The following is an 18,402-nucleotide window of genomic DNA, read 5'->3' as shown; positions in this document are numbered from 1 at the left end:
AGTTGGATTTATAAATTCTAGTCTGATGTTTTCTAATTTGTTCTTTTTTTTTAGAACTCCCCACCATCTTGCTGCAGAACCAAGTGCCTCGCGGCATGAAGCGTTCGGAGACTCTGACCCAAATGGAGGCTACCATCAAGAAGTACACCTCCGAGGTCCATTTGACCGAGGACGATCTGTTTGATCCCGATCGCAAGCAGCCTCCTCGCTTTGTCACCCAGATTAAGGAACAGCTCACTCTTACTGAGATGGCAGTGACCAAGTTTGAGTGCCAGCTGGCGCCTGTGGGTGATCCCAACATGAAGGTCGAGTGGTTCTTCAATGGCAAGCCTCTACTGTACAGTAAGTTTATTAACTAGATAATTTAGGCAATACAAGTTCTTTAACGATTTTCTATTTCTGCAGAGAACCGTTTCCAGCCTATTTACGATTTCGGTTATGTGGCCATGAACTTTGGTTGGGTTTATCCCGAGGACAGTGGAGAGTATGTCTGCCGTGCCACCAACTTGTATGGCATGGATGAGACTCGTGCCATTATCAAGGTTTCTGGAAAGCCCGGTATTGTCTACGATTCGCAGCTGCCCGCTCATATGCAGAGCATTGATCGCATTCGCGAAATGGAAGCCTCATGGCAAGTGTAAGTATTGCTAATTTAAAATTTGTTTAGTTTGATTTTATTTGTATCTTTTTTCTTTCAGGGTGCCTGAGGAGGTTGATCCCGATGCAAAGCCCAGAACCAAGCCAGTCTTTGTAAGCAAACTGGAGCCACAGGTTGTGGAGGAGGGCGATCCAGCCCGCTTCTGTGTCCGTGTTACTGGACACCCACGGCCCAGGGTGATGTGGTTGATTAATGGCCACACTGTTGTGCATGTAAGTTAATTAAAAGTTTATTATTGAAGATCTATCATCTAAGAAAAACATGTTTTAGGGCTCTCGCTACAAGCTAACCAACGATGGCATGTTCCATCTGGATGTACCGAAGACACGTCAGTATGATACCGGCAAGGTGGAAGTGATTGCTCGCAATTCCGTGGGTGAATCTATTGCCACCACCGAGCTGAAGGTGGTTGCCCGTTCCGATGACTACCGTAATGTTCTAAAGAACTCTCCACGTCGTAAGTTTAACTCAAACACAGTCCAGCAACTCTGGAATTTTCTACTGATATAACAACAGCTATTAGAACGTTAACAATTTTTAAATGCAAATGTAGAGCTGACCAAACTAAATAAGGACACCACATGCTATATCACATAAAGAAACTCATTGTAAATATAAACATACCAACATACAACATGCCACAAAAGTTTACGTAGCAGTAGCACCCAAGTTTACATTCCAAGTAATATAAAACAAAGCACAAAGTTACCCAAAATTCCCAAAAAACAAAAATGCTTCCCAAGTCCTCAAAAGTCCCAAAAAAAAAAAAACAATTATAGTACTTCAGTCAGCGCGAGAGACTTCAGAAGAGGAAATCGTGCAGAGGAAGCCGAGGAGAGGGACTCCATAAGTATGGCCGGACCTGGGGTAATATGGTTAAACCGTAGTTTTGCGTGTGCACCCTCCGTCTGTTCTAAACTGTGGTTATCATCCAGCTGATCATTGATCCCCTCTCTCTGTCTATACTCATTTGCTATCCGTCCCCAGAAAATAGATACCAAAGGAGCCAGTGAACCTCTCTGTGGAAATACCCGAAATCTAAACCCTTTAATCATAATTTCCATTAATTCGACTACTTGTAACTAAACTTTTAGATCTTATGGCACAATTATTTCTTATTTAACTCTAAAATATCATCCTGAAATTGCATGTGATTGAATCTAACTGTCTAGCTATACAAGTTTCAACAATGAATAACACCTCAACTACTCCATGTTTAGCCTGGTACGACTACGAACTAGCCGCCTATCAGAAGGAGCGTCAGGAGAACGAACTGGAAAAGGTATTCGACGAGCGTAAGCAGGTGCAGTCTGAACAGGGCACCCACACCCTGAAGGGTGTCGAGCATCTGAAGCCAAAGCATTATAAGCCGCCGACGCCAGACTGGCAGCAGAATGTCAAGGCCAAGAAGAGCGAGGACTACTACAACAAGCTGCAGGTTCTGGAGACCGAGCAACTGCTGAAGGAGACCAACCTGCGCAAGGACAATCACCAGTACGCCATTCCCGGCGAGAAGGTTGTGAGCAGCTCCCAGTCCAAGGGCATGGCCCAATCTTACGAAGAGAATCTGTAAGTATCAGAGTTTTCTTGGAAGCCTATAATTATTCCCCTCCCAAATATTTCCCTCTTAAATATTTTTTTCCCTTCTTTTCTCTTTAGTCAAGAGAAGACCAGCACCACTCAGGTGAAGCCTGCCCCGCCAAAGGGTACAGCCGAACCTTCAGAGTCGTCCGTCCATGGCCGCGAAGTCCACATGAATAAGCAACAGCAGGTGCAGAAGGAGATCCAGGGTGACCTTGAGATCACCCGCAAGATCACCGCTACCGAGACCACCGAAGTGGAGCACAAGGGCACCATTCAAGAGCGCGTAGTGAAGGGACCTGTCAAGCCTGCCAAGGCTCCGGTCTTTACCAAAAAGATCCAGCCTTGCCGCGTCTTTGAAAACGAGCAGGCCAAGTTCGAAGTGGAATTCGATGGAGAGCCCAATCCCACGGTCAAGTGGTACCGCGAGAGCTTCCCCATTCAGAACTCGCCGGATCTGCAAATCCACACCTTCAGTGGCAAATCGATTCTGATCATCCGCCAGGTGTTCGTCGAAGATTCGGCCGTGTTCTCCTGCGTGGCCGAGAACCGTGGAGGCACCGCCAAGTGCAGTGCCAATCTGGTGGTCGAGGAACGTCGTCGCGCCGGCAAGGGAGGCATTCAGCCCCCTAGCTTTGTGAGCACCATCCAGAGCACCACCGTGGCCACGGGACAGTTGGCCCGCTTCGATGCCAAGGTCACGGGCACCCGTCCCTTCGACGTGTACTGGCTGAAGAACGGCATGAAGATCCAGCCGAGCATCAAATTCAAGATGCTGGAAGAGGATGGCGTGCACACGCTGCTCATTATCGAGCCCTTCGCTGAGGATTCTGGTCGTTACGAATGCGTGGCTGTCAATGCCGCTGGCGAGGCTCGCTGCGATGGCGATTGCATTGTTCAATCGCCCAGCAAGCCGGATAAGCCCACCACTCCGGGCAGTGAGAAGGCCCCCCATATTGTGGAGCAGCTGAAGAGCCAATCGGTGGAGGAGGGAAGCAAAGTCATCTTCCGTTGCCGCGTGGACGGCAAGCCCACTCCCACCGCCCGCTGGATGCGCGGTGAGAACTTTGTGAAGCCATCGCGGTACTTCCAGATGAGTCGCCAAGGCGAGTACTATCAGCTGATCATCTCAGAGGCCTTCCCCGAGGACGAAGGCACCTACAAGTGCGTTGCCGAGAACAAGCTGGGCAGCATTCAGACTAGCGCCCAGCTGAAGGTCCGTCCCATTGAGAACCTGGACGCCCCGCCCACCATCACCGCCCTCAAGGATGTCTCCGTTACCGAGGGCATGCCTGCCCAGTTCAAGACGACGGTGACCGGCAAGGTGAAGGCCACCAGCGTGCAGTGGTTCCGCGAGGGTCAGCTGATCCCCGAGACACCCGATTTCCAGGTGGGTTAAAAGTTAATTGAGGGTAGATGGGAATCAAGATGAAGTAGATAGAGACCTTAAATTTTAGATTTTTTTCTAGCAAGAAAATTAACTATAATTATTTTTGATAATCCTTGCAGATGATCTTCGATGGCAACAGCGCAGTGCTTCTGATTGGCACCACCTACGAGGAGGATTCGGGCATCTTTACTGTACGCGTGACGTCGTCCACCGGCCAGGTTGAGTCCTCAGCCAAACTGACTGTTAAAAGTAAGGATTAAACTAAAAGCTAAGCCAAAACCGAAACCCAGAGTTCGAAAAACTAAGCAAAACCAAACGTAAGCGAACCGTGTTCAAACAAACCAACCAACCAACCAACATCAACAACTCCAAAGAATGCTCAAAAGAACAAAAAACAAAAAAAAAAATATACAAAAAAAAAAAGAAAACTAAATCAAGAACAACGACCGTTAAGAATACCAATACTGACGCAACGAATCCCCGAGTTACTGACGTATTACAAACAGTTACTACTACTAGCCCCAACTACCTACCTTTAATATATATGATCAACTAGTCGTAAAAGTTTGAGTGAGAGAGGAATATTTTAAAGCGAACCTGTCGAAACTTTCAACAAGGATTTTTTTCTAAACAATCAAACGAACGAGTTATTTTCTACTAACCATATATTGCAAAATGTGAGCAACAGCAAAGGAAATGCAACCCAAAACTATTTAATTTAAAGATGTCTAACACGAAAAACGTAACCAGAAAAAAAAAAAACAAACCAAAAAAATTAAAGCAATTTTAATTGAAAAATAATAAAAACAATTACAAGTATTTTGCAACATAAATATTTATAGACCATTTTTCTTCTTCTGGCATGGCCAAGACAGCAGCAAGAGCAACAACAACAAGTGCTAGTAGAAATTTTTCAAAAAATCCGCAGCGAGTTGAGTGAAAGTGTGGATATGACTCAAAGATATAGAAATAAATATAGAGAGATCTTTTAGCCCATTGAGTTGAGTTATAAATAAGGAATAGGCAGAGCCAGCAGCCTATGTATTTTTCGAAAACGAGCACGCTAAGCAGGCCACTTTAGGAATACATAATAATTTTCAGTACCCGTCCGCAAATACTATATAGGTATATAGGCAGATATATAAATGAGTAGGATAGTTTTGGGGCCGTGTGCAAAACGCACATTTGTCCCGCCTCCGCTCGAGCGTGAAAGTTTTATTTTTCATTTGAATATTAGCATAAAATATTATGGATGACACATCTAGCGCAGCAGCAGCAGCACGGTGCGCGTATCTAGTGTCTTGTATCTGCCAGATACACACACACACATCCAATATGAAAGATAGAACGTGCGCAAAAACTAGAGCAGCCCGTAGAGACCACAGCACGAACTGAAAATATCGAAAGCCATTCAGCCATGGGCTTTCAGCTGCCAGCCAAATCTTGTTCGCGCACTGCCGCCACCCTACCCAGGGATATATAGATAGAGTAGAGACATATGTGTGTTCTATTTTCAATTTCTTTTTTGGAGAATGTTTTGCTTTCGAGAACTAATTTCCAATAGATTAGCGTTTAAAAAATCCGTTTCGCTATTTTTAGTCAGGCGGGGCTGTCTGGATTTCTGGTTCTTTCAGCTACAATGAAAAGCATTTATGTATTTTTCTCAAGTAAATCTTGAAATTTATTTCAATTTTTCTTTTCTTTTCAATAAAACGAAAACACCAGAACCGAAAAAAATAATATATATATATTTTGCTTAGGTTTATTACGGGGATTTTTCTAGTTTTAGAAAAAAAAAATACAATGATAAATTACCTGCTAGATGTTGTTGTTATTCTTGCTGCGACTGTCTATAAGGTGGATCAGGATCAGAGATGAGAGATATATACCGATCTTAGTCGAGGCCAACTCATACGCTTGGTCATTAGACGGCAAGAACATGAATTGATGATTCTGTTTATGGTGCAGAAACGAATTTAATTAGATTAATCAGTTACGGCTGTTCAGTCATTGAGCCGCGGGTCTCGAATGATGATTCATGTTTTCCCATAGTTTTATATTTATAGATGTCAGAGTCAGGTTGTTGTTTCCAAGCGATGCTTTAGCCTTTGTAGTCCTCGTTTCGGCCTGAAATAGAAATCCATGTTAGAAAGGGTTCGATAGGATGGCTTTAAGATACTACTTACTGTACCTTGTAATCAGACTTTTACCAATAACTCAGAACCGAATCTTGTCCCGGATGACCCTTCAGTCCATCGATGATGTTGATGATAGCGACGATGATATGATGATGATGATGACGATGAAGAACTTGTATTGTTTATTTATATTGAATTTAATTTAATCAAAACTTTATTTATTTTATAGTGATGTTGCATGAGATTTTATTATTCATTTTTTATTACTGCTTTTTACTAATTCGTTTCGTTACTATTATGTTTGTCACACACACTATCTCTTTCTCGTCCACTACCAATCATCCATTTTGTGTACAAAAGAAAAACAAACAAAACGAATCTAAATTTTGTCGAAATCGATTAAAGTTTTTGCCGCTTTTGCCGCCTTAAATTCATGTTTTTTCCTCTTCATTGACGAGAAGAAGCTTTACTAAAAAATTAATCATAAAAACTCATGCGACTTTCGTTTTAAGTTTTATCTACTGTATCTAGATTTCCGACTATATATATTTGCCAGTCTTTTGATTTATGTTTATGTTTACTCAATATCCCGATTGATCTGTGTGTTTTTAGTGTTCGATTACATTTACGATTACTTTGAACTTTGATTGATTTGTTTCCATTTATACACACACACTCGCGAACACTCTCTTTTTCTTTTGTTGTTTAATTGTATCTCTCATGTATTTAATACTTAAAACCAATATCGCGTCTATAAATAAATCCAAGCAAAGTGCATAACAATTGGAAATTTGTTTTTGATAACTGCCAAACGCTCCTTGTTGCCGCTACCGCTGTCACTGCACCGCTGTTGCTTGCTACCCGTCATCCGAATGTCATCAGAAACTCAGCCACAGCTGCTGGTACAGGAACACAGGTACAGGTAGGTGATGTTATGTTGATGCACTTGACAGAGCATTGAGTATACGCCCCGTCTACCAACCGAGGAAGTGGCTCGGTCTACCTCCTGATCTGTTCTGTTCTCTACATCTGACTGAGGCCGTTGGAGTGCGCCTCACTGCGCTCTGCGCTGCCTGTATGGGCACCGAAAATATCGGCGCAGACACACCCCGCCCATAAATCTGTCGGGGGCTGTGCTGCTGCTGTTGCTGATGCCGCCTGCTGCTCAGCCCCACCTGGTGACGTAGCCGCCACTAATCAGATATCTATTTTCGGCCTTAATGTATACACAGGCATTTGAATTGTTTCGCTCTCAATTGTACACTTGCCTGGCCGCAATCCCACCCTTCCCCTCAGCCGCGATGACGATGATAATGATGATGATCTGAAGTCAAACGAATGTCACCGCGACTTGCTCAATTGCTGTCATGTCAATGTGCCAGATTTAGGTGCAGGTTAATGCAATTTAAATCATCAGCAAAGTGGACTCGTCACACCCGATTAGTGAATCACGAATCGTAGATAAACCGCCACCTCAGACCACTGACTATACGCACCTATTTTTATCAAAGCCAATTATCAAAAATATGTACTGACCTAGGGCCCGATCCCATTTATGTTTTTTTCACGGTCAACGCCGATGAGCTGTCAAGCAAAAATTTATAATTTAAACGCACAGCTAGCTATGAATTGGAAGGTTTTGGGTTTCCACCTCCTATAATCCAAAGCAAGTCTTATTTATTTATCATGTTCGGCCATAAATTGAAACTAAATTTAAATATTCAAGTTCATTGTTCGCATATGCCAAAGATTTGGGAAGTATTTTTAATTCTTGTACAGGCACAAATTATGATTTGCTTGGCTGGGTGGGCGAGCAGGTAAGTGGCCACATAAATCAGCAAGAATGAGTCAATTGTTATTTAATTATGGTTTGAGATCTGAGAGAAATGTCCCTTGCTTTTTCCAATATTTCCTTATTTAAAAGAATTAAATTTTTTACTGAAAACTATGACCTATGACTTTCCAACTCCAAACGAAAACTTCATCAGTTTAAGTTTGATTTCTTATGCATTGCCATGAAATTTTGCCTTTGTTAACCATTAAATATTTACATTTTCATGCTCATTGTTTGCCCAAGCCATATAACTATTATTTGTTCTTAAAAGTTCGTAATAAAAAAACAAAAAAATAATACATATACAAGAGAAAGTATTCAAAGAAAGGAAATCAAGGTTAGTATGTTAACAAGGGTAAGTAAACTCAGGATCAATAATTTAAAATCCCCCCTTTCGAACTCTGGTTGTATTTAGCTATCTCCCATTTGATGGTTGTACTAAATGGAATCTACTTTTTGTAGAACGACGCATCTCGGCCTTTCAATTGAGAACGATTGATTCCGCCGAGGATGAGTCCTCTTCATCTGGCCGGGAAGACAGTGCCCCCGAATCGCCCCATGCTTTCCAACCTGGCCAGCAACCCGGCCAGCAGTTTGGCCAATTCCTGGGCGTCAACGGGCAGGTCCAGCATCAGGGAAGGTCACGCAATAAAAAACCCAAAGTACGCAGCAAGTCTTTGCAGCCACCAACCAATGTCATACCATGGCGTAAATCTTCACGTCCCAATCGTGGACGCTCCCTGGACAAGGGTGTGTTCCTGCCAGGCTTCAAGCCAGAGCCAGTCAAATCTTGGACCGAGGAGACCATCAGCTTGAAGGCTACACCCATTGAGAAGAAGAAGCCCACTCCGAAGCTAGAGGCAGCTACGGTTGTCCTTAAATCCATTAAAACCGAACGCGATCAAGGTATTATGAGTTTGGGAGCTACTCTAGAGCAAATCATTGCTGGCAAGACCGAAAAGGAGGCGGTTCCTTGGATCACAATGCGTGAAAAGCTTAAGGCCGTGGAGAGTGTGCAGGAACAACTGAACAAATTCGATTTAGACGAGGTCTACTTGCGTCCGCTCGAAGGTCAAATTGAGACGGACGAGCAGTTGCCGCAACAGGCCCAAGTGGAGCAAGTGCAGCGCACCAAGGAGATCCAACGGCTGAAGAGCATGGAGAGTGTTGAGATCATGGAGATGACCGATCAGATCGATAAGCTCATTACACAGCAGCAAAACAACAAGGATCTCATACCTTGGAAGGAGATGCGCCAGCAGCTAAAGAGTGTGCAGAGAGTGACCAAGCAAATTGACAAGTTCAAGATCGAAGAAGTTGAGCTGCGTCACTTGCAGGCCCAGCAGGCCATCGCCGAAGAGTTCCAAATGGGAACTGCTGATGAGACCGTCATCATGACTATTGATGAGAGCTCGAAGGGTTCGATCTCCAAGGTGATGCGACGCGATGAGCTGCAGCAGTACGAGGATCAATCCAATATCTATAAGCAGCAGTTCATCACCACCGAGGATGTAAATATTATGCATGTCTCGGAACGCGAAAAACTGGAGGCCCAGAGACTGCTACGTGAACAGCAGGCGGTCAACTGGCGTCAACAGCAACAGCGACCACAGCTGCAGCCTCTTACCTCAGTTGAGGATACGGTTATCTCACAGACCACAGAGAGACAGAAATTAATCCAACAGCAGAGTCTCATCGAGGAAGCTCAGCGCCAGCAGTTTGTCCAGGTCGAAGACTCACAGATGATGAGTCTGGAGCAGTACGAGCACCAAAAGATGATCAACCAGCGCACCCAGCACGAAGCCTTTAACTGGCGCCAGCCGCGAGAGCCTCAGAAGTTCGTTCAGGTTGAAGACTCCTCTTTGCTTCACCTGCAGGAGCGTCAGGACACGCAACAGCAGCAGCTGCTACAGCAGGAAGCTGTCATGTGGGAGCGCGGTAGGAAAAAGCCGGAGCAGCCTCAAGCCTTCCAGCCCCAGCAGGCGCCTGCCCATGAAGAATATGTGGATAAGCCAAGGACATACGAGGAAATGCACGACGAGCTGGTGGAGCCCGTGCCGGTACAACAGCCCCAACAGGTGCCCGTCATGTGGGAGAGGGGAAAGAAGAAGCCACAGTCTCAGCCCCAGACCTACGAAGAGGCACACGACGAGCTGGTGGAACCCTCTCCTGTTCAACAACCCGAACAGGTGCCTGTCATGTGGGAACGCGGCAAGAAGAATGTGGTACAGGAGCAGTCAATTACATCACAGGAAGTGGTGCAAACTTCTCAGGTCCTTAAGGAACAAGTCGTTGAGGAGACAAAGAAGACAGCTGTTCGCCGGGTGATTCCCCCAAGGGAGCCGGAGCAAAAGGTAGAGCAAGTTTCCTTGAAGCCAACGCCCCGACAACGACCCAAGGAAGTGCAAAAGGCTGAGGAGTTCCAACTGAAGCCACTGAAGACCACCAGAACCGTTCAGGAAGCCGTTGAGCAGACGGCCTTGAAAACTTACGAGGAGGCTACCGATGAACTGGCTGAAGAAACTGTACCTCAAGTGCAGGAACAACCGCAGCCTGTCCTGTGGGAACGCGGCAAGAAGAAGCCTCAACAACCTGAGCAACAAGTTCCTGAAATACCCAAGACGCTCGAGGTTGCTGTTGACACCTTGGAAGAGGAGGTACCTAAAACAGCTGAGCCACAACCGCAACCTGTTTTGTGGGAGCGTGGCAAGAAGAAGAAGCCAGAACAGCAAGTCGTCGAGGAAGTGCCCAAGACCCTTGAGATTGCTCAGGACACTTTGGAGGAGGAGGTAGCCAAGCCAGTCGAACCTCAACCTCAGCCTGTTATGTGGGAACGCGGAAAGAAGAAGAAGCCGCAGCCACAACAAGTTGTCGAAGAAAAGATCGAAGAGGCGCCCACAAAGTCTTACGAAGAAGCGGTCGATGTGTTACCCGATGAGCCTAAGGTGGATGAGAAGCCAGAGCCGGTCTTATGGCAACGTGGCAAAAAGAAGCCTCAAAAACCAGAACCCGTAGAAGAAGTACATCCCGATGAAGTCGATGCCCAAATCGAGAGAGTCGTGGAAGAAGAGCAGGTCATTGTCGAAGAAAAGCGCAGAATCAAGAAGACTAAGAAACCGAAACCAACGAAAACTGCTTCCGAGGAGGTGGTTGAAGAGCAACCAGAAGAAGACATTCCCGAAGAAGAGGAAGTTCCTCAGGAAGAAATTGTCGAGGAACAGGTTGAAATCGTTGAGGAAAAGCGTAAGGTTAAGAAGACAAAGAAGCCAAAGCCAACTAAGCAGGTAACCGAGGAAGAACAACCAGAGGAAGAACAACCAGAGGAAGAGGTGATTGAAGAGCAAGAAGAAATAGTCCAAGAACAGCAGGAAATTGTTGAAGAAAAACGCAAGGTTAAAAAGGTTAAGAAGCCAAAGGCCATTGTGGAAAAGACCGAATCTGAGGAAGAGCAGCCAGAAGAGGAAACTCCTGAAGAAGAGGTTGTTGAAGAGCTGGAAACGATTGTTGAAGAGCAACAAGAAGTTATTGAGGAGAAGAAAAAGGTCAAGAAGGTTAAAAAGCCCAAACCAACCGTTGAAAAGACTGATGTCGAGGAACTGGAACAGCCTGAAGAGGAGGTCCCAGAAGAGCAGGTAGAGATTACTGAAGAACAAGAAGAAGTCGTTGAAGAAAAGCGCAAGGTGAAAAAGGTAAAAAAGCCCAAGAAGATTGTGGAGGAAGGCCAGCCGGAAGAGGAGGTTCCACAAGAAGAGGAAGTCATCGAGGAACAGGAAGAGGTTGTTGAGGAGAAGCGCACGGTGAAGAAGGTAAAGAAACCTAAGAAAAAGGTTGAAGATGACACTGAAGAGCAGCCCGAAGAGATCGAGGAGCCGCAACTCGAGGAAGTTGAAGAAATTCAAGAATCCGTCCCCGAACAACCGAAGAAGCCCAAGCCTGCTCCACAGGCCCAGGAGGTTGAGCAAGTCGAAAAGGTTACGCTCAAGCCTGCTCCCAGGAAACAACGACCTCTGCCCGAGAAGGAACAACTGGAGGAGGTCTCCTTGAAGCCATTGAAAAAGACTGCCCTTGTCTCGGAAACAACTCAGCCTGAAACACCAGAAACTGAATTTGAGGTCAAGGAGCAAGTTATTACCACTGTGGACCAAATAGTCGACGTGACAAAGAAACGTGTTAAAAAGAAGAAGCCCAAGGCAAAGACTGACACGGATGAGGCTATCGAAGAGCCAGTCGAGGGAGTCGAAGAAGAGGAAGAAATACAGCCGGAAGAGGAGCAACCTATCGAAGAACCTGTAGAAGAACAACCTGAAGAGGAAGTGGCACCCGTACAAAAAATTGCTTCTAAGCCAAAGCCGCAGAAACAGGAAATCATTGAAAAGGTTGAAGAGGTTGCCCTCAAGCGGGTTACTAGGCCAAAGAAGCAGCTCCCCGAAGAGGCGACTATCGAGGAAGTGCGCTTGAAGCCAACTCAACGAACCTCCATCAAGCCCGAGGAGGTAACGCTGGAGGCTGTCGACTTGCAGCACGTCGAGAAAACGGAGCAAGAAATCGTGCAAGAGGAGAAGCGTAAGACCAAGAAGGTGAAGAAGCCAAAACACGAAGACTTGGCCGAAATTCCCGATGCTGAGCCCACCCAGCTGGAAGAGGCAGAGCACATCGATATCGTTAAGGAGCCAAAGCCAGAGGAAGAGCAACCACAAGTGCCGTGGAAACGAGGAGAAAAGAAGAAGCCGGAAGAGGAAGTTTTGGAGGAAAAGAAATGGCCAACAGGCAAACGTCGTCCATTGGCCGCAGAACAGCCTGAGGAAGTCCAGCTTAAGCCGATTCCATCAAAACCGGTAGAAGAACCGCAGAAGCCTGAAAAGGCAATACCCGGCCCACAACTTGTGCCCGAAGAAAAGCCAGAAAGCGAAGAGGAGGAGCTTGAACTTGAACCTCTTAAGCTGCCCGAGGACAAACAGCTAAAGGAGCCCAAGGCCAAGAAGGAGAAGAAGAAGAAGCCTAAGCTAAAGAAGGCCACACCCTCTGTGGATGAGGTATCAGAAGAAGTGGCCGAGCCATTCGATGAGCCCATTGCGGAGGAAGATGAAGTTGAAGAGTTGCCTGTCGAAGACGATAAGGTGGTGGCAGTTTCGGAAGATGTGCTGCCGGAGGAAGAAGTTGTGACCACCGAGGAGACGCCTGAGGCTAAACAGAAGGCGCACAAGAAGCGCACGAAACGCCTTAAGCAGGCGTCTATCGAAGGACAGCCTCAGCTTCTGGAAGCTGCAATTGCTGAAATCGAAAAAGTGGATGAAATATCCCAGGAGATCTCACAAAAGACTATTACCCTACTCAAAAAGACTGAAGACACAAGACCTCAATTCATCACAACTGAGCAGCTCATCGAGCTGGATGTGGAGGACGTCCGACGTGATCTCGAGATGAAGGTCACCTCGAATATCATCAAGAAGGAAAAGCGTCGTGTGGTGCTGGACGACAGCCAACCGCTGCCTGAGCTGGAACTGATTACGCAGAAGCGTGTCCAGGAGGGCATCGATAAGGTGGCTGATGAGGAGCTCATCGAGGACCAGCAGCTCACGCAAAACCAGCAGGAGACGACCACTTCCGAGGTGATTGGTCAGGAACGCAAGTTGGTCAAGAAGAAGAAGAAGGAGATCAAGCCTCCAAGGATTACCGAAAAGCTTCGTCCCCGCCAATGTGTTCCCGAGGAACCGACTGTTCTCGAGTGCAAGGTGGAAGGCGTCCCCTTCCCCGAAATCAACTGGTACTTCAACGACATCCTGCTATTCGCCTCGGAGAAGTACGAGATCACCGTCGTCGAGCAGGTGGCCCAGCTAAAGATTGCCAAGGTCACACCCAGCGATGTGGGCGTCTACACATGTGAGGCCAAGAACGAGGCTGGAGTGGCAACAAGTCGTACCAACATTATTTTAGGTAAGTGCAATATATGTTTAATATTAGGTTCGATCCAATCAAATCTCTTCGTATTTTTTGCGATGTATCTGGAGACTAAAAAAAATGAAGTCTCTTAACTTAATTTTCCCCGTCCTCCCAGACCTTTTGTATATATAATTTCCCTTCCAAAACACCAGAACACACAATATTCTTAAATATCCCTTATTCACATTGAATACAGAAAAAGAACAAGGAGTTGCCCCACAGTTTACCAAACCACTTAAGATAGAGTTCACTGAGGAGAAGCAGCCCGAGCGGCTCAAGGTTACGGTAACCTGTCAGGTGACAGGCAAACCAAACCCTCAGGTTAAATGGTACAGAGGTATAGAGGAGGTCATTCCCAGCGAGACCGTACAAATGTTCTACGATGAAAAGACTGGTGATGTGGCTCTGGAAGTGATAAATCCCACTCCCAACGAGGCTGTTGTCTACTCCGTGCAGGCCCAGAATCAATTTGGTCGTGCTATCGGCAACGCCAATATCATGAGTCGCGTTGATGAAGTGGTCAAGGAAATACTGAAGGCACCCACGGTAACTCCATTAAATGCAGTTGTTGTACCTACTGGAGGTACTCTGTTCTTTGAGGCCAAGTACGATGGCCTGCCTAGGCCAGAAGTCAAATGGATGCGAAATGGCCGTGAAGTTGTCGAGAACGAGGAGATCATCATAGAGACCACTGAGACGACAACCACAATTAAGGTTATCAATATGACGCGCAAGCGCACTGGCAAATATGAGGTCTGGGCCAAGAACAAGGTGGGTGAGGCCAAGTCATCTGGATCTGTGGTCGTCTCAGATCATAAGCCCGATGAGCAAATTAAACCGCCAAGATTCATTCAGCCCTTGGAACCCAAATACTTTGGCGAACATGAAGTGGCCATTATCGAGGCTGTTGTGGAGTCTGAGCCATTATCGTCCTTCCAGTGGTTTGTGCACAATGAGCCCATCAAAAGCTCCAACGAAGTGCGCATCGTGAGCCAGGCAAACAAGTCAACATTGCTGATTGAGGATTTCCAGAAGAAATTCACCGGACCCTTTACTTGCCGGGCCGAGAACGTCGGTGGTTCGGTGACTTCAACTGCCACAGTCAACCTAATTGAGTCCCTGCCCGAGGAGGAGGCGGTAGAATTTGAATCTCCGCGATTCATCGAAGAACTTATTAAGCCCGTAGAGGTAATGGATGGCGAGGCTTTGCTGCTGACCTGCCAAGTTACCGGCAAGCCCACGCCCAAAGTGGAGTGGTACCATAATGAGGAGAAGATCGTCGAGAACAAGGAAACTACGATATCGCAAGACTTGCAAGGCAATTGCCAGCTGCAGATTACGGAAGTGTTCCCCGAAAACGAGGGCCAATACGAGTGCGTGGCCACGAACAAGATTGGCAAGAGCGTGTCCAAGACAAACGTTAAAATTCAAGGTACTTGTGATGGTATCTATCGGTAGTTAAATAGTTAACCAGATGGAAGTAGTGCCACTCTACACACTACATGCATCCCACACCTAGATAGATAGGTTTTCCAATAACTACACTATCCCCTCTCTGACAACTGAGTTTGTACTAACTGGCTTAGAGATAGCCTGCATGTGATTCTACCTTTTTGAAAGTCTTACCTGTCTATCAAGTCCATTAAAAATTTTTTCCTTCCACTTTTCCGGTCACCTCATTGACCAATTCTTTTTGTACATAATTTTCCGTTCTTTTTGAATTCGTTGCATTTCGGTGAGGAGACACGTTTATATTGATAATGCTTTCGAATGTGTATTTTTTAGCATTTGAATATATCCCCGATTCTGAAATCACTGGACTCACAGGATCTGAGGAGGATCTACTTGATAGAGTAAGCCTAATTGTTGTAAATGTGTTCTCAACTCAAGGTTTTATCATGCTAATTCAAAATGTTATAACGCAAACCATTCTAGACCCTCTCAATCGACGAACAAGCACCGAAAATTATTAAAAAGCTACCAGAGAAAATCGAGCCCAAAGAGGGTGAGCAAGCGAAGCTGGAGGTTAAGGTCATTGGAAAACCAAAACCAAAGGTCAAATGGCTGCGCGACGACGAGCAGATATTCGCTTCCGAGGAATATCAAATCGAAAATTTCGACGACGGCACCTCAGTGTTGGTCATTAATCACGTCTATCCCGATGATTTGGGTACAATTAGTTTTGAGGCGTACAATCCACTGGGTGTGGCTGTGACCACGGCACTCTTTGCGGTCGAAGGTACTATTATGGTTTATCCCTCATATAGTCCACTCTTTAATATAAATTCACTGTTATTTGGCTTTGTTAGTGAAACTCTTTTTCAGGTTTTGCAGCTGCCTTTAAAAAATAATAATAAATCCCTCCCTTTCCCCAACCCCTACCCGAACCCAATTACAATTTATTGTAACGATTCCAATCAAAATTCCACTTACACTTTACTTTTAAACACTCGCAGAACTCTACACGATAAATTACAGAAGGCCACACACGTTATTAGGTTAAGGAAAACTAATTGAATTTTACAGAAATTTTTGGTCTTATTATTGCGTAATCAAATATAATAATGATTTAAATTATTACTTCCCATCCGTATATGTAAAGGCATCGTTGGATCGAAGGATTACCGCAAGCCGGAATGGGTGACTCACATGGAGGAAATGCAGGTGGCTCTCAAAGGTATGTATCCTCACTAATGCCAGCTCTGTTTTACCACTGTTATGTGTATATGTGTTTTAATTTCGTGTTACCAACACACAAATGTCTTCTGTGCCATTGTCTTAAACCACAAAACTAAGTAAAACAATTCACAAAGTCTCTCTGTCCTCTGTCTCCCGTCTTCTTCTTCTACTGTCTGTCTCTATTTTGTATTTGTCCATGTATAGTACTTTGTATCGTACAAACAACAACAAAAACAAACAACCTGTGAAGTACCCTTCCCTTGAAAAAAAAAAAAAAAACTGTGGCTTTGTGATTGTCTTGGTCCCCTACAGCTCTAAGGCTTGACCCCTACCCCCCAAAAAACCCCCACCCTTATTAAGTAAATTTATCCAAAAAGTAAACGCCAATATAATAGAACTTTTAGTATACATTTAAAATTATATATCGTACGTGTATCAAATGTATCTCTTACAGTATCAATATCAGTATCTCATCTGCAAGTAATTGGTTGTATTCGATTCGCAATTATTCAAAATTTCAACTAACCCCATGTTATACAAAAAGAAAAAGTGTTCAATTCAATCCAAGGAAATTATATAACATTCCCAGAACGCTGCTTGCTGAACTCTTCATATTATCAAATAATCCGATTTTGAATGTACTAAGAACTTGTTCAAGTATTTCTGTTCACTATATTCATAGCTCTTATACTCACATTAACCTCAAAATCAAACAGACAATTATATATGTATGTATGCAACACAACTTCCACAAGAACAGTCACTCTGTGTAAGTAAACGTAAAGAACACGCACCCATCTCAACCCCAACGCTTTTAGATTTTACGGGTAGACTCTAATCCATAGATATTATGCATCTCTGTGCTTATAGCTGCTAAATGCTCGCCATCACTACTAAACGAAATGCGTGACTGCCGTGCTGCCTTAGGCGAAACAGCAAAGTTCTCGATACAGTTTGCTGGCAACCCGATACCAGGTATTGTACGAGTATTAGATAGAGTTTTCTTTTCGGGGCTGAATATGCTGCTTGGTTTCTAACCCTCTGATATAGATATTCAATGGTATTTCAACAACGTTCAGCTTAGGGCATCCGAAAAGTATCGCATGGTAGTGCAGGAACACGAAGCAACGCTAGAAATACTGAAAATTACAAACGAAGACTGCGGTTACTACAACTGCAAGCTGATCAACGAGATTGGCATGACCATGACGCGAGGCAAGTTTGAAATATCCTCAACCAGCGCCATGGACGAGATTGTTGAGAAAAGCAAGACCAAGACCTTTAAGAAGAAGGCTGGAAAGAAGACAGTGGTGAGAAGATCCGCCGGGACTTCAGAATCTCAGTCAGTGCAAAAGACAGAGATCAGAATTGTTCCAGCTGCCACCACAGAAACCACCATGAATGTGATCAAGGTGAGGCAACCCGTATCCATACTCGTGGAAAAGAGCGAGGTCTCGGAGGTAATGGAGGTAAAAGATCGAAAGGTTGCCGATGCCGAGCAGCGCACCAGTCAGATAATCGAAGAAGTCGAAGAGGTTGAAGAGTTCGACGAAAAAGTGAAGAAAAATGACACGGAAGAGGAGGAGGCGGAAGTTGAAGTGAAGGAAGAAAAGAAAGAAACTTACACATCCACTAAGAAAATAGAGATAACGAAAACTGTGGAAATAATTCGCAGCAAAATCACCCAAAAGACCATTACCATCGAGGATATTCAAGTAATATCCCATCACGAGGAGGTCCAATGGCTGCTCGAGTCAATCGAGGCCGAGTCCTTTGGCAAGATTGGCGAATCCGCTCTGCGAGACTTGGCCACAATAGGCCTGCTCTTGCGCTACGGTTGCAATCACTACGAGATCACATATATGTATGAACAGAACATATTCATATCCTTGAAGAAGCCCGAATCACAATCGGCCCTGGTGCAGCTCGTTGAGCGGGAGGGCCACGAAGAGCTGATCTCCCAAATACTGAGCGAGTCTTCGAACGAGGATGAGACCATCCTGGCGGCTACTGTTGGATTCAAGGCCTTCATCCGAATGATTCAGACGTACGAAATCACCATTGAGATCGTCATACGAAAGTTTGTTAGGGAGGACTTTATATCCCAGGACTGGAAAATATGCGGAAAGGAGGTTTGAATTTTGTTCAATGTGTTTCTTATTTTGTTTGTCTTTCTATGTTT

At 45.1% G+C, this 18,402-nt stretch overlaps 1 protein-coding gene across 5 annotated transcripts in view; it reads left to right on the top strand.

The window, feature by feature from the left end:
• LOC108075035 (titin) overlaps positions 1–18,402 on the top strand; it is a 124,691-nt gene that overhangs the window by 58,345 nt on the left and 47,944 nt on the right. For 2 of the 5 annotated variants that reach the window (XM_070286108.1, XM_070286107.1), the window contains exons 1-5: positions 8,380–13,535; positions 13,738–14,973; positions 15,327–15,394; positions 15,477–15,780; positions 16,144–16,218. In XM_070286108.1, the coding sequence (XP_070142209.1) occupies positions 8,513–13,535; positions 13,738–14,973; positions 15,327–15,394; positions 15,477–15,780; positions 16,144–16,218 (6,706 nt within the window). In that variant the 5' untranslated portion in view covers positions 8,380–8,512. Of the gene's footprint in view, positions 1–54; positions 343–405; positions 638–698; positions 871–928; positions 1,116–1,878; positions 2,228–2,317; positions 3,630–3,748; positions 4,463–8,063; positions 13,536–13,737; positions 14,974–15,326; positions 15,395–15,476; positions 15,781–16,143; positions 16,219–18,402 lie in introns of those variants that run through there. The other 3 variants (XM_070286115.1, XM_070286110.1, XM_070286109.1) reach the window with 3 other exon arrangements.

Source organism: Drosophila kikkawai, chromosome 3L, assembly GCF_030179895.1.
Source record: "Drosophila kikkawai strain 14028-0561.14 chromosome 3L, DkikHiC1v2, whole genome shotgun sequence".
NCBI lineage: Eukaryota > Metazoa > Arthropoda > Insecta > Diptera > Drosophilidae > Drosophila > Drosophila kikkawai.
The sequence above is the reverse complement of the archived record's forward strand: the minus strand, read 5'-3'. Positions and strand labels throughout refer to the sequence as shown.